This window comes from Triticum aestivum, chromosome 6B (genome assembly GCF_018294505.1).
Source record: "Triticum aestivum cultivar Chinese Spring chromosome 6B, IWGSC CS RefSeq v2.1, whole genome shotgun sequence".
Lineage (NCBI taxonomy): Eukaryota > Viridiplantae > Streptophyta > Magnoliopsida > Poales > Poaceae > Triticum > Triticum aestivum.
The window spans coordinates 664,762,615-664,779,419 of record NC_057810.1 but is presented as its reverse complement, the minus strand read 5'-3'; the positions used below and the strand labels follow the sequence as shown (position 1 = coordinate 664,779,419).

At 45.6% G+C, this 16,805-nt stretch overlaps 1 protein-coding gene across 4 annotated transcripts; it reads left to right on the top strand.

Moving 5' to 3' along the window:
• Positions 1-11,730: 11,730 nt before the first annotated feature.
• Positions 11,731-14,379, top strand: LOC123138888 (deoxyuridine 5'-triphosphate nucleotidohydrolase). 4 transcript variants are annotated; one of them, XM_044558737.1, is made up of 5 exons: positions 11,731-12,169; positions 13,257-13,413; positions 13,500-13,540; positions 13,753-13,874; positions 14,018-14,379. In XM_044558737.1, exons 2-5 carry the CDS (start codon positions 13,393-13,395, stop codon positions 14,212-14,214), a joined length of 381 nt encoding a protein of 126 aa, XP_044414672.1. In that variant the 5' UTR covers positions 11,731-12,169; positions 13,257-13,392; the 3' UTR covers positions 14,215-14,379. The 4 variants fall into 4 exon arrangements, with proteins under 4 accessions (XP_044414672.1, XP_044414670.1, XP_044414671.1 ...); XM_044558736.1 differs by having other exon boundaries at positions 11,737-12,169; positions 13,257-13,406; positions 14,000-14,379; XM_044558735.1 differs by having other exon boundaries at positions 11,736-12,169; positions 13,257-13,540.
• The last annotated feature ends 2,426 nt before the right edge of the window (positions 14,380-16,805 follow it).

Genomic DNA, 16,805 nt, shown 5'->3' with positions numbered 1-16,805 from the left:
AGATCGCTAAGCGGAAGCGTTCAAGAGAACGGGGTTGAAGGAGTCGTACTCGTTGTGATCCAAATCACCGGAGATCCTAGTGCCGAACGGACGGCACCTCCGTGTTCAACACACGTGCAACCTGGTGATGTCTCCCATGCCTTGATCCAGCAAGGAGAGAGGGAGAGGTCGGGGAAGACTTCGTCCAGCAGTAGCACAACGGCGTGGTGGTGATGGAGGAGCGTGGTATTCCAGCAGGGCTTCGCCAAGCACCGCGAGAGATGAGGAGAAAGATAGGTAGGGCTGCACCTTGGGAGAGAGAGACTCGTGTGTTGGGCAGCCCCAAAATCTCCACTATATATAGGGGGAAGGGAGAGGGGGACGCGCCCTAGGGTTTCCCCTAGGGGGGGGCGCGGCCAGGGCAGATGGCATCTCCCCTTTGGGTGACTTGCCCCCCAAGCCAGGAGGTGGGAACCCTAGATGGGGCGCCCAAAACCCCCAGGTCACGTGGAAATAGGTGAGGGGGGCGCACAACCCCTTAGTGGGCTGGTTTTCCCCCTCCCCTTGGCCCATGAAGCCCCCCCCCCAACACTTGCCGGGGCTCCCGAAACACCTTTCGGTCATGCTGGTCATCACCCGGTACCTCCGGAACACTTCCGGACTCCAAAACCCTTCGTCCAATATATCAATCTTCACCTTCGGACCATTCCGGGACTCCTCGTGACGTCCTGAATCTCATTCGGGACTCCGAACAACATTCGGTAACTGCGTGCATACCTTCCCTATAACCCTCGCATCATCGAACCTTAAGTGTGTAGACCCTACAGGTTCGGGAACCATGCAGACATGACCGAGACGTTCTCCGGTTAATAACCAACAGCGGGATCTGGATACCCATGTTGGCTCCCACATGTTCCACGATGATCTCATCGGATGAACCACGATGTCAAGGATTCAATCAATCCCATATACAATTCCCTTTGTCTAGCAGTATTGTACTTGCCCGAGATTCGATCCTCGGTATCCCGATACCTTGTTCAATCTCGTTACCGGTAAGTCCCTTTACTCGTTCCGTAACACATCTTCCCTTGATCAACCCCTTGGTCACATTGTGCACATTATGATGATGTCCTACTGAGTGGGCCCAGAGATACCTCTCCGTCACATGGAGTGACAAATCCTAGTCTCGATTCGTGCCAACCCAACAGACACTTTCGGAGATACCCATAGTGCACCTTTATAGCCACCCAGTTATGTTGTGACGTTTGGTACACCCAAAGCATTCCTACAGTATCCGGGAGTTGCACAATCTCATGGTCTAAGGAAATGATACTTGACATTAGAAAAGCTTTAGCATACGAACTACACGATCTTTGTGCTAGGCTTAGGATTGGGTCTTGTCCATCACATCATTCTCCTAATGATGTGATCCCGTTATCAACGACATCCAATGTCCATGGTCAGGAAACCGTAACCATCTATTGATCAACGAGCTAGTCAATTAGAGGCTTACTAGGGACATGGTGTTGTCTATGTACCCACACATGTATCTAAGTTTCCTATCAATACAATTATAGCATGGATAATAAACGATTGTCATGAACAAGGAAATATAATAATAATAACCAATTTATTATTGCCTCTAGGGCATATTTCCAATAGTCTCCCACTTGCACTAGAGTCAATAATCTAGTTCACATCGCCATGTGATTAACACTCACAGGTCACATCGCCATGTGACCAACATCCAAAGAGTTTACTAGTGTCACTAAACTAGTTCACACCATCATGTGATTAAGACTAAATGAGTTCTGGGGTCTGATCATGTTTTGCTTGTGAGAGAGGTTTTAGTCAACGGGTCTGCAATATTCAGATCCGTATGTACTTCACAAATCTCTAGGTCATATTGTAAATGCTGCTTTCACGCTCCACTTGGAGCTATTCCAAATGGTTGCTCCATTATACGTATCCGGTTTTGCTACTCAGAGTCATTCGGATAGGTGTTAAAGCTTGCATCGATGTAACCTTTTACGCCGAACTCTTTATCACCTCCATAATCGAGAAACATTTCCTTATTCCTCTAAGGATAATTTTGACCGCTATCTAGTGATCCACTCCTGGATCACCTTTGTACCCTCTTGCCAGACATGTGGCAAGGCACACATCAGGTGCGGTACTCAGCATGGCATATCGTATAGAGCCTATGACAAAAGCATAGGGGACGACCTTCGTCCTTCCTCTTTCTTCTGCCGTGGTCGAGCTTTAAGTCTTAACTTCATACCTTACAACTCAGGCAAGAACTCTTTCTTTGACTAATCCATCTTGAACACCTTCAAGATCATGTCAAGGTATGTGCTCATTTGAAAGTACCATTTAGCGTTTTTGATCTATCCTCATAGATCTTGATGCTCAATGTTCAAGTAGCTTAATCCAGTTTTTCTATTGAAAAACACTTTTCAAATAACCCTATATGCTTTCCAGAAATTCTACATCATTTCTGATCAACAATATGTCAACAACATATACTCATCAGAAATTCTATAGTGCTCCCACTCACTTCTTTGGAAATACAAGTTTCTTATAAACTTTGTATAAACCCAAAATCTTTGATCATCTCATCAAAACGTACATTCCAACTCTGAGATGCTTACATCAGTCCTTAGAAGGATTGCTGGAGCTTTGCATACTTGTTAGCATCTTTCAGGATTGACAAAACCTTCTGGTTGTATCACATACAACCTTTCCTCAAGAATAACGTCGAGGAAACAATGGTTTTTGACATCCTATCTGCAAGATTTCATAAATCATGCAGTAATTGCTAATACAATTCCAACAGACTCTTAGCATCGCTACGAGTGAGAAAGCCTCACCGTAGTCAACTCCTTGAACTTGTCGGAAATCATCTTAACGACAAGTCGAGCTTTCTTAAGGGTGATACTTACCATCATTGTCTGTCTTCCTTTTAAAATCCATCTGTACTCAACAACCTTACGACCATCAAGTAGTTCTTCCAAAGTCTACACTTTGTATTCATACATGGATCCTCTCTCGGATTTTATGGCCTCTCGCCATTTGTCGGAATCCGGGCCCACCATTGCTTCTCCACAACTCGTAGGTTCATTGTTGTCTAGCAACATGACCTCCAAGACAGGATTACGTACCACTATGGAGTAATACGTATCTTTGTCGACCTACGAGTTTCGGTAGTGACTTGATCTGAAGTTTCATGATCACTATCATAAGCTTCTACTTCAATTGGTGTAGGTGCCACAGGAACAACTTCCTGTGCCCTGCTACACACTAGTTGAAGTGATGGTTCAATAACCTCATCAAGTCTCCACCATCCACCCACTCAATTCTTTTGAGAGAAACTTTTCCTCGAGAAAGGACTCGTTTCTATAAACAATTACTCTTGCTTCCGGATCTGAGATAGGAGGTATACCCAACCATTTTGGGTATCCTATGAAGATGTATTTATCCGTTTTGGGTTCGAGCTTATCACGATGAAACTTTTTCACATAAGCGTCACAGCCCCAAACTTTCAAGAAACGACAGCTTAGGTTTCTCTAAACCATAGTTCATACGGTGTCATCTCAACGGAAATACGTGGTGCCCTATTTAAAGTGAATGCGGTTGTCTCTAATGCCTAACCCATGAACGATAGTGGTAATTCGATAAGAGACATCATGGTATGCCCCATATCCAATAGGGTGCATCTATGATGTTCGGACACACCATCACACTATGGTGTTCCAGGCGGTGTTAGTTGTGAAACAATTTCCACAATGTTTCAATCGTGTACCAAACTCGCAACTCAGATATCCATCTCTATGATCATATCACAGACATTTTATCCTCTTGTTACGAAGATCTTCAACTTCACTCTGAAATTACTTGAACCTTTCAATAATTCAGACTTGTGTTTCATCAAGTAAATATACAACATCTACTCAAATCATCTGTGAAGTAAGAACATAACGATATTCACTGCATGCCTCAGCACTCATTGGACTGCACACATCAAAATGTGTTACTTCCAACAAGTTGCTATCTTGTTCCATCTTACTGAAAACGAGGCTTTTCAGTCATTTTGCCCATGTGGTATGAATTTGCATATCTCAAGTGATTCAAAATCAAGTGAGTCCAAACGATCCATCTGCATGGAGTTTCTTCATGCGTACACACCAATAGACATGGTTCGCATGTCTCAAACTTTTCAAAAATGAGCGAGTCCAAAGATCCATCAACATGGAGCTTCTTCATGCGTTTTATACCAATATGACTTACATGGCAGTGCCACAAGTAAGTGGTACTATCATTACTATCTTATATCTTTTGGCATGAACATGTGTATCACTATGATCGAGATTCAATAAACCATTCTTTTAGGTGCAAGACCATTGAAGGTATTATTCAAATAAATAGAGTAACCATTATTCTCTTTAAATGAATAACCGTATTGCGATAGACATAATCCAATCATGTCTATGCTCAACGCAAACACCAAATAACAATTATTTAGGTTTAACACCAATCTCGATGGTAGAGGAAGCATGCGATGCTTGATCACATCAAGCTTGGAAAAACTTCCAACACACATCATTATCTCACCTTTAGCTAGTCTCCGTTTATTCCATAGCTCTTTTATTTCGAGTTACTAACACTTAGCAACCGAATCGGTATCTTAATACCCTAGTGCTACTAGGAGTACTAGTAAAGTACACATTTAATACAATGTATATCCAATATACTTCTGTCAACCTTGCCAGCCTTCTTATCTACCAAGTATCTAGGGTGGTTCTGCTTCAGTGTCCGTTCCTCTCATTACAGAAGCACTTAGTCTCGGGTTTGGGTTCAACCCTGGGTTTCTTCACTGGAGCAGCAACTGATTTGCCGTTTCATGAAGTACCCCTTCTTGCCCTTGCCCTTCTTGAAACTAGTGGTTTCACTAACCATCAACAATTGATGCTCCTTCTTGATTTCTACTTTCGCGGTGTCAAACATCGCGAATAGCTTAAGGATCATCATATTTATCCCTTATATGTTATAGTTCATCATGAAGCTCTAGTAGCTTGGTGGCAGTGACTTTGGAGAAACATCACTATCTAATCTGGAAGATTAACTCCCACTCGATTCAAGTGATTGTAGTACTCAGACAATCTGAGCACATGCTCAACGATTGAGCTTTTCTCCTTTAGTTTGTAGGCTAAGAAACTCGTCAGAGGTCTCATACCTCTTGACGAGGGCACTAGCCTGAAATCCCAATTTCAGCCCTTGGAACATCTCATATGTTCCGTGACGTTTTCAAAAATCATCTTCGGTGCCTCAATTCTAAACCGTTTAACATTACTGAACTATCACGTAGTCATCAAAACGTGTATGTCAGAAGTTCGCAACATCCACACACGACGTTCGAGGTTCAGTACACCGAGCGGTGCATTAAGGACACAAGCCTTCTGCGCAGCAACGAGGATAATCCTCAGTTTACGGAGCCAGTCCGCATAATTGCTACTATCAACTTTCAACTAAATTTTCTCTAGGAACATATCTAAAACAATAGAACTGAAACGCGAGCTACGACATAATTTGCAAAGACCTTTTGACTATGTTCAGGATAATTAAGTTCATCTTATGAACTCCCACTCAGATAGACATCCCTCTAGTCATCTAAGTGATACATGATCCGAGTCAACTAGGCCTTGTCCGATCATCACGTGAGACGGACTAGTCATCATCGGTGAACATCTTCATGTTGATCGTATCCACTATACGACTCATGTTCGATCTTTCGGTCTCTTGTGTTCTGAGGCCATGTCTGTACATGCTAGGCTCGTCAAGTTAACCTAAGTGTTTCGCGTGTGTAAATCTGGCTTACACCCGTTGTATGTGAATGTTAGAATCTATCACACCCGATCATCACGTGGTGCTTCGAAACAACGAACTTTCGCAATGGTGCACAGTTAGGGGGAACACTTTCTTGAAATTTTAATGAGGGATCATCTTATTTACTACCGTCGTTCTAAGCAAATAAGATGCATAAACATGATAAACATCACATGCAATCAAATAGTGACATGATATGGCCAATATCATTTTGCTCATTTTGATCTCCATCTTCGGGGCTCCATGATCATCATCGCCACCGGCATGACACCATGATCTCCATCATCATGATCTCCATCATCGTGTCTCCATGAAGTTGTCTCGCCAACTATTACTTCTACTACTATGGCTAATGGTTTAGCAATGAAGTAAAGTAATTACATGGTGTTATTCAATGACATGCAGGTCATACAATAAATTAAGACAACTCCTATGGCTCCTGCCGGTTGTCATACTAATCGACATGCAAGTCGTGATTCCTATAACAAGAACATGATCAATCTCATACATCACATATCATTCATCACATTCTTTTGGCCATATCACATCACATAGCATACCCTGCAAAAACAAGTTAGACGTCCTCTAATTGTTGTTTGCATGTTTTACGTGGCTGCTATGGGTTTCTAGCAAGAACGTTTCTTACCTACGCAAAAGCCACAACGTGATATGCCAATTGCTATTTACCCTTCATAAGGACCCTTTTCATCGAATCCGATCCGACTAAAGTGGGAGAGACTGGCACCCGCTAGCCACCTTATGCAACAAGTGCATGTCAGTCGGTGGAACCTGTCTCACGTAAGTGTACGTGTAAGGTCGGTCCGGGCCGCTTCATCCCACAACACTGTCGAAACAAGATAGGACTAGTAACAGTAAGCATATTGAACAAAATCAACGCCCACAACAACTTGTGTTCTACTCGTGCATAGAATCTACACAATAGACCTAGCTCTGATACCACTGTTGGGAAACGTAGCAGAAATTCAAAATTTTCCTACGAGTCACCAAGATCTATCTATGGAGAGACTAGCAACGAGAGAGAGGGGAGTGCATCTACATATCCTTGTAGATCGCTAAGCGGAAGCGTTCAAGAGAACGGGGTTGAAGGAGTCGTACTCGTCGTGATCTAAATCACTGGAGATCCTAGTGCCGAACGGACGGCACCTCCGCGTTCAACACACGTCCAGCCCGGTGTCGTCTCCCATGCCTTGATCCAGCAAGGAGAGAGGGCGGGGTTGGAAGGACTCCGTCCAGCAGAAGCACAACGGCGTGGTGGTGATGGAGGAGCGTGGTATTCCAGCAGGGCTTCGCCAAGCACCGCGAGAGACGAGGAGAAAGAGAGGTAGGGCTGCGCCTTGGGAGAGAGACTCGTGTGTTGGGTAGCCCCAAAACCTCCACTATATATAGGGGGAAGGGAGAGGGGAGGCGCCCTAGGGTTTCCCCTAGGGGGGGCGGCGGCCAGGGCAGATGGGATCTCCCCTTTGGGTGACTTGGCCCCCAAGCCAGGAGGTGGGAACCCTAGATGGGGTGCCCCAAACCCCCTGGTCACGTGGGAATAGGTGAGGGGGGCACACAGCCCCTTAGTGGGATGGTTTGCCCCCTCCCCTTGGCCCATGAAGCCCCTCAACACTTGCCGAGGCTCCCGAAACACCTTTCGGTCATGCTGGTCATCACCCGGTACCTCCGGAACACTTCCGGACTCCAAAACCCTTCATCCAATATATCAATCTTCACCTCCAAACCATTCAGGGACTCCTCGTGACACCCGAGATCTCATCCGGGACTCCGAACAACATTCGGTAACCGCGTACATACCTTCCCTATAACCCTAGCGTCATCGAACCTTAAGTGTGTAGACCCTACGGGTTCGGGAACCATGCAGACATGACCGAGACGTTGGGATCTGGATACCCATGTTGGCTCCCACATGTTCCACGATGATATCATCGGATGAACCACGATGATATCATCGGATGAACCACGATATCAGCGGTATTGTACTTGCCCAAGATTCGATCGTGGGTATCCTGATACCTTGTTCAATCTCGTTACCGGTAAGTCTCTTTACTCGTTCCGTAACACATCATACCATGATCAACCCCTTGGTCACATTGTGCACATTATGATGATGTCCTACCGAGTGGGCCCAGAGATACCTCTCCGTCATACGGAGTGACAAATCCCAGTCTCGATTCATGCCAACCCAACAGACACTTTAGGAGATACCCGTAGTGCACCTTTATAGCCACCCAGTTACGTTGTGACGTTTGGTACACCCAAAGCATTCCTACGGTATCCGGGAGTTGCACAATCTCATGGTCTAAGGAAATGATACTTGACATTAGAAAAGCTTTAGCATACGAACTACACGATCTTTGTGCTAGGCTTAGGATTGGGTCTTGTCCATCACATCATTCTCCTAATGATGTGATCCCGTTATCAACGACATCCAATGTCCATGGTCAGGAAACCGTAACCATCTATTGATCAACGAGCTAGTCAATTAGAGGCTTACTAGGGACATGGTGTTGTCTATGTACCCACACATGTATCTGAGTTTCCTATCAATACAATTATAGCATGGATAATAAACGATTATCATGAACAAGGAAATATAATAATAATAACCAATTTATTATTGCCTCTAGGGCATATTTCCAACAATCTTTCCCCAGGGGGTTCCGGTAACCCCTCCAGTATTCCGGTATGTACCCGATACACTCTGAAACCCTTCCAGTGTTTGAATACTACCTTCTAATATATCAATCTTTACCTCTCAACCATTTTGAGACTCCTCGTCATGTCTGTGATCTCATCCGGGACTCCAAACAACATTCGGTCACCAAAACACATAACTCATATAATACATATCGTCATCGAACATTAAGCATGCGGACCCTACGGGTTCGAGAACTATGTAGACATGATCGAGACACCTCTCCAGTCAATAACCAATAGCGGAACCTGGATGCTCATATTGGCTCCCACATATTCTACGAAGATCTTTATTGGTCGAACCGCTATGTCAACATGCGTTATTCCCTTTGTCATCGGTATGTTACTTGCCTGAGATTCGATCGTCGGTGTCTTCATACCTAGTTCAATCTCGTTATCGGCAAGTCTCTTTACTCATTCTGTAATGCATCATCTTGCAACTAACTTATTAGTCACATTGCTTGCAAGGCTTCATATGATGTGCATTACTGAGAGGGCCCAGAGATACCTCTCCGATACTTGGAGTGACAAATCCTAATCTCGATCTATGCCAACCCAACAAACACCTTCGAAGATACCTGTAGAGCATCTTTATAATCAACCAGTTATGTTGTGACGTTTGATAGCACACAAGGTATTCCTTCGGTGTCCGGGAGTTGCATAATCTCATATTCGGAGGAATATGTATTTGACATGAAGAAAGCAGTAGTAATAAAACTGAATGATCATTATGCTAAGCTAACGGATGGGTCTGGTCCATCGCATCATTCTCCTAATGATGTGATCCCGTTCATCAAATGACAACACATGTCCATGGCTAGGAAACTTAACCATCTTTGATCAATGAGCTAGTCTAGTAGAGGCATACTAAGGACACGGTGTTTTGTCTATGCATTCACACATGTATCAAGTTTCCGGTTAATACAATTCTAGCATGAATAATAAACATTTATCATGAATAATGAAATATAAAATAACAACTTTATTATTGCCTCTAGGGCATATTTCCTTCAGTCTCCCACTTGCACTAGAGTCAATAATTTAGATTACATTGTAATGAATGTAACACCCATGGAGTCTTGGTGTTGATCATGTTTTGCTCGTGGAAGAGGCTTAGTCAATGGGTCTGCCACATTCAGATCCGTATGTATTTTCCAAATCTCTATGTCTCCCTCCTTGAGCAAATCTCAGATAGAGTTGAAGCGTCCCTTGATGTGTTTAGTCTTTTTGTGAAATCTGGATTCCTTTGCCAAGGCAATTGCTCCAGTATTGTCACAAAAGATTTTCATTGGACCCGATGCACTAGGTATTACACCTAGATCGGATATGAACTCCTTCATCCAGACTCCTTCATTTGCTCCTTCCGAAGCAGCTATGTACTCCGCTTCACACGTAGATCCCGCCACGACGCTCTGCCAGGAACTGCACCAACTGACAGCTCCACCATTCAATAAAAATACGTATCCGGTTTGTGACTTAGAGTCATCCGGATCTATGTCAAAGCTAGCGTCGACGTAACCACTTACGACAAGCTCTTTGTCACCTCCATAAACGAGAAACATATCCCTAGTCCTTTTAGGTACTTCAAGATGTTCTTGACCGCTGTCCATTGACCCACTCCTAGATTACTTTGGTACCTCCCTACTAAACTTATAGCAAGGCACACATCAGGTCTGGTACACATCATAGCATACATGATAGAACCTATGGCTGAGGCGTAGGGAATGACTTTCATTTTCTATCTATCTTCTACAGTGGTCGGGCATTGAGTCTTACTCAACTTCACACCTTGTAACACAGGCAAGAACCCTTTCTTTGACTGATCCATTTTGAACTTCTTCAAAACTTTATCAAGGTATGTGCTTTGTGAAAGTCCTATCAATCGTCTTGATCTATATCTATAGATCTTGATGCCCAATATATAAGGAGCTTCACCGAGGTCTTTCATTGAAAAACTCTTATTCAAGTATCCTTTTATGCTATCCAGACATTCTACATCATTTCCAATCAACAATATGTCATCCACATATAATATTAGAAATGCTATAGAGATCCCACTCACTTTCTTGTAAGTACATGCTTCTCCAAAAGTCTGTATAAAACCATATACTTTAATAACTTCATCAAAGCGTATATTCCAACTCCAAGATGCTTGCACCAGTCCATAAATGGATCGCTGGAGCTTGCATACTTTGTTAGCACCTTTAGGATCGACAAAACCATCTGGTTGCATCATATACAACTCTTCTTTAAGAAATCCATTAAGGAATGCAGTTTTGACATCCATTTGCCAGATTTCATAACCATAAAATGCGGCAATTCCTAACATGATTCGGATAGACTTAAGCATCGCTACGTGTGAGAAAGTCTCATCGTAGTCAACTCCTTAAACTTGTCGAAAACCTTTTGTGGCAAGTCGAGCTTTATAGACAGTAACATTACCATCAGCATCAGTCTTCTTCTTGAAGATCCATTTATTCTCTATGGGTCGCCAATCATCGGGCGGATCCACCAAAGTCCACACTTTGTTCTCATACATGGATCCTGTTGGGGATATAACTACTAAATGTAAACCGCCCAGGAGGGGCTGGTTCACCTTCAACTATATTGAAGCTCACGAAGACCCAGAAGATGGCGCTTTACTAATGAAGCTTAGAGGCCCGGAGCCCAAAGGCGGATTAGGGCCCATAGTGGTAAACCGTCATGGTTATGTAACTTGTAGTGTAAGTTAGGAAAGGAGAGACCGAGTCGAACACTTGTATGAGCCGGCCTCGGGACTCTGTAAACCGGCCGGGCGTCAACCCGTGTATATAAGGAGACGACCCGGCGGCGGTTCAGGGACAAGAAACAACAACTCACTACTAGGGAAAAGCTTATACACAGACGCTTACTAGCAGCGCTCTTTATTTACCCATGCTACTACTATTTACTAGTAGCGAGCTATAATGACCCGCGCTACTAGTACTATTTACTAATAGCGCGTGGCAAAAAATAACACGCTATCAGTAAATATTCTCGACCTTGCCCCGCGGACAGACTGTAGTAATAGCGTGGGTTTTAAACCATCACTATTGCTAAGTGGATATCTATAGCGCCGGTGAGATACCCTGTGCTACCGCTAGCCTTTCAGTCCCATCCCCCACCCCATCAACCGTCCCAGTCCACCCACTCCTGCACCCCACCCACCCCCGATTCACATCCCCTTCACCTCCTCTCCTCTCCTCTCCTCTGCCGACGGGATCTCTCCCTTTCTCCGATCCATGCCGGGATCCTCCGCCGTGTGGCCGCACACGCGTGCAGCCTTCCTCCACCACCCGACCGACCAGGCCCATCCCGGCGGCCAGCCCGGGCTGCTCCCCGCCGCGGCATGGGGGCAGGGCGGCGCGGCGGCCCCGAGGGCGAGCATAGTGGCGGCGCGGGCGGTGCAGACCAACAGGCAGCAGGCGCGTGGGAGGAGCAGTGCTGCCGAAGCCGGCGCTAGGAACAAGCTGAGGAAGCCGCCGGCTGGAGGAGCTGGAGGTGCAGCGGGGATCCACGGCTCCGCGCCCTGTCCCCAGTCAGTCCCCTCCAAATCTCGCCGCAGCCGCCACAGGTACTGACCCATTGATCCATCTCCCCCTTGCCCCCGTTTCTTTCCTCGATCCATTGACCCATCGAACCATCTAGATAGGACCGGTGACGAAGCTAGAAGATCAGGGGATTTGAGGTTAGCTACGTTTTCTAATGTGTAATTTCCACTAGTGAACAATGGATGTACGGGTTCCATTGGGACCGAATAGTTGTATACCAGATTCGCCCTGGATAGAAAGTGTTGAGTGACAGGTTCATTTTGTATTGGGATCTCAATAATGATCTAAATGACTCAATAAGTGTTTAGTAATTATAGATTTTTATTTTTTCCGGACAAAAGAAGGCCCCAGGACTGCCAGTTCCTGCGACCATCAACCCTGTATTAAATTTTTTCCACTGCTGAAACTGTATGTTGCATACTGTATATATCACCTAGCCGACCATCAAACCTGCGACAAATTGGAGGGTCCGGTCGTTCGCATTTTATTTTGAGAGTCGTTTCTCGTACACATACATCACTGATAGATAGGGACTTCTCACTGAAAAGATAATTACACGGTAATATGTAGGCCTAATTTTTCATATGATAAATCCCAATGATTGAAAGTTAGTGTGGTTGTAGAACTAAATTGCAAAGTTGAACACCAATAGGAAGAGCTTAAAACGCTGTATGAAAGATTGTGAATATACTTGAAAAGCAATGAGCATGAGCCTGCCTACCTGATGCATTGAACATATAATTATATCCATTGCTTAATCCTTGTCTGGTGGCAGTGGCAAATGAACTGTGCCAGGTTGCTGCTGATGTGGGTACTATCCTGTGGTGGGGATATTTTTCTGGATAGATTATGGGGCGTAGCTTTCAAGAATAATTGATTGTATTGTCCAATCTTTTGCTGGATACAACATATTTGGGAGTACAAGAAAAGTAGTAAAATGGCGAGTAAATTTTTATATTGAATTGTGTTTTTGTCCAATCATTTGTTGGATTATGTGGAAATTGCAACCGTGATCTCTATATGTTACTACTTTAGACCACATGGCTGATTGATTATGCTTCTCAATTCTCAAAAAGTTATAATCTGATAGAACTCTCCCTGATGCAACAGTGGTTTAGCATGGTGGTGCGAAAGTGTTGCGGCTTGGTTTGTGAGCTACAGACCTTATCAAGCAGCAAAGTCATCTCACATATGCCGACGACGAAGATCCATATTTATTGGCTGAGGGAGCAACAACACAATTCTGATGATTCTGCCAATGTTGCTTGTTTGTTCTATTGTCACTGTTTGTTTGATGCTCTTTTGGCAGCCAGTGTCATAATTGTACTTACGTCTAAATTGCTCTCTTTTCAGATTTACTTGCAAGGACCAGAGGGTATGCTGATGCTGCGCAGGTAAATCTTACATGCCTCGTCATTAATCATTGTTGGTGAAACAAATGTCACTTGAGAAATCTCAGCCCATTTTTCTTATTAATGAATACTGTTACCCACATTATCTTGACTCACATAATGATCTTTTTCTTTAGGATTCATGATTTTTTTCTTTTTTCTTGTTATTATGCATTACTATGAGTTCATTGTATTAAGATTCCTTGCAACTTCAGGCACTTGAGCTATTTACAGAAGGAGGGGACCCGACCTTCTTCATGTCTTGTGGCTGTGTCTTCCTTTGATTCATTCGTGCAACAAAGAGGGGACCTGGCCTTCTTCATGTCTCGTGCAAAAAGTAAGGACTAGCCTCCGGCTGTTAGTATTGATGCATGTGCATGTGCTAAAAATAAAGAAAATACCCTAGCAGATTTGAACTCTGATGCGTACTAACAAGTTTTCGCTTTCCTGACATGACCGTAGGGGTGATTGACACTGTAGGGGTGATTGACACTGACTACGACAGCCTGGTGGGCGTCGTGCTCTTCAACCACTTAGAGGTGGACTTCGACGTGAAGCCCAACGACCGCGCCGCACGGATGATCGTCCATGTGATCACGATGCCGGATGTCGCCGAGGTGGAGGACCTCGACGCCATCTTTTGGCGTGAGGGAGGATTCGGGTCCTCCGACGTCTGAACTCCAAGCCTTGGTAGATACATGTAGAGAAATAATCTGTTTAGGCTGGTGGTGGAACACTAGGGAAGGTAGCCACCTTCGGTTGTGTGTGATTAATTTATTTTGCACTGGACGTGTCCCTGATTTCTATCTATGAATAATGCACGTAATTTTTATTTTTTTTAATTTATAATTTGTTAGTAGTAGCGCTGGGGAAAACTACACGCTACTACTATCTAGCATAGTAGTAGCGCCTAGTATACTAGAAGCGCTACTACTATTTTGATAGTAGTAGCGCGGGTTCAAATAGTAGTAGCGCGGGTGCACCCACGCTACTACTAACTATTAGCTGTAGCGCGATACTAGTAGCGCAGGTACCTGCGCTGCTAGTAGCCATTTTACCCGCGCTGCTAGTAGCCTTTTTCCTAGTAGTGACTCGAGAGCCAGGCATAGTGTGTTTTGCTCCCTGATTATCGAGACCCCAATAATTCCATCACAACTAGACATAGGCTTTTACCTTCACCGAAGGGGCCGAACTAGTATAAAAATCCTCGTGTCCTTTGTCCGGTTTAACCCCTTTAAGTTAACCCGTCGCGATGGCTCCACGACTAAGTCCTTTCATGAGGACATCTGACGTGATATTTCCACGACAGTTGGCGCCCACCGTGGGGCTATCGCACGATGGTTTCGAGTTCTTGAAGGGCAGCTTTGAAGGACTCAAAGGATACGCAGTGGGCCGGATGACCAAGAGTCGTCGTGGCAAGCTCTACATCGACGATGCAGGCTGGGGCCCCAATGCCGGCTCAATCGAGTACGGGTACCGGGTCCCCTTCGGAGGAATTCACGTCTTCATCGACAAAATAGGCGAACCGGGCCCTGAGCCGGACATCTGCACCGACCTCGTCGAAATGGCTCAGCGTGCGAGTCCAGCCCGGATTTAGCCCACCGTGAAGCGTGCATTCATCGGATGTGTCCATGGGATCTGATCTGAACCGGTGTCTGAAGGTGAGACGGTCGCTTATTCCGACAGCGAATCATCCACTGGTGAAACCGAGTCCTTGTACCAAGTTCATGACGGTGTGTTCGAAGGGTATTCCGATGGCACTAGTATTCCGGAATTTCTTGAACCGCCAAACCGAGTTGCAATCTTCATGGCCGGTACACAACCAACCTTGCAGAATTCTACCGCGGTGGCATTAGGGTCCGGGCCAGCAGCAGGGGCAGGAGGCTCCGCGCGCCGGCCGGCTCAAATTCTGTCTGGATTGATGGACGCCTGGACCGCGTTATTGGCCACAACAGTTACCCCAGGGATTCAAGATCGGCATAACGCAGAGGTCGCCAAGTTACAGGATCAGATAACACAAGCCAAGGAGGACTTGGCGGCAGAGGATACCAGGATGGCTGAGGAACGAGCCGCTTTAGATGCCCAGGCGCAGAGGATTCAGGCCGAGAATTATCGACTTTTGTTGGATCAGAATGCCTCAAATGAAGTATTGAGGAGGAGACATCGATCTCGCTTGCTGGGGGATTACAATGCGATGAATCTCTTCAATATGCCAGGGGCAGGGACCAGCAACCCGGCAGCAGTAAACCGGACTATTGTGCCAAGGACTGGAACGCCGGATCAACCTCAGGTGACGGGTCCACCTCGACGGACAGACAACCCGCCACGGTACACAACGCCCCTGCCAGGTCACTTTTCTACCCCTTTGGATAACATGATAGCTGCAGCATCCCGGCTGGTAACTATTCCAACGGAGGGTGAGTCGCCAGCAGCGGTTGAAACATGGTGAGCCAGGGATCTTCTTCAGACTGCTATGGTGCAGCAGCAAGCTTACTCATATAGCCGAGACAGGATTCACACGACCCCCCATCCGAGCAGAAGCTATAGCAGACACATAGATGAACCGAAGGTGTCCAGCAGTGCGCGGCGCCGCAATGCCCCTCAAGGACCCAATCCGGCGCGTGGGGAGATAAATGCTCAGGACGTGGTGGATAATGGCAGAGCACGAAGGGAGGCCGCTTTAGCAGCACAGTATGCAGGTCGTCATCAACCCGCCCCGATTCAACCTGCAGCGTCAGTAGACCGAGGCACCGGGCTTGCCTTCAGCTCCTGGGGAGTGCCGTGCCTCATTCCGGCTCTTCGTAATGTGCGACTACCCAAGGATTTCAAGGGTCCACGCAAGGTGCCAAATTACACCGCTGATCAACCGCCCGAGGCATGGGTGGAAAGTTATGAGATGGCAATGGAGATGCTGGATGTGGATGAAGCGGCTTGTGCAAAGTACTTCACGATGATGTTGGAGGGAACAACCAGTACATGGTTGAAGAACCTACCAGCTAACTCCATCGAGTCATGGGACCAATTGAAGGCCTGGTTTATAGCAAATTTCAAGGATACATGTAAACAACCTATGTCCATTGTGGATCTGGATGCCTGTGTTCAAGGGGAGAACGAGTCAACAACTCATTGGGTGCATCAGGTTTCAGAAGTTTTGCATTCATCGGACCGGATTAATGCTGGCTAAGCAATCATAACACTGGAGCGTAATTGCCGGTTTAAGTCACTGAAGATGAAGTTGGGACGGCTCAAGCGCCACTACAATGATATG

What these genes read in the sequence shown, in the direction of transcription:
- LOC123138888 (XM_044558734.1), top strand. Translation starts at nt 13,266, where the DNA reads ATGGTGGTGCGAAAGTGTTGCGGCTTGGTTTGTGAGCTACAGACCTTA. An exon ending in GGTATGCTGATGCTGCGCAG is followed by an intron (nt 13,541 to 13,752) that starts GTAAATCTTACA and finishes TTGCAACTTCAG; the next exon opens with GCACTTGAGCTATTTACAGA. An exon ending in CTTCATGTCTCGTGCAAAAA is followed by an intron (nt 13,875 to 13,999) that starts GTAAGGACTAGC and finishes ACATGACCGTAG; the next exon opens with GGGTGATTGACACTGTAGGG.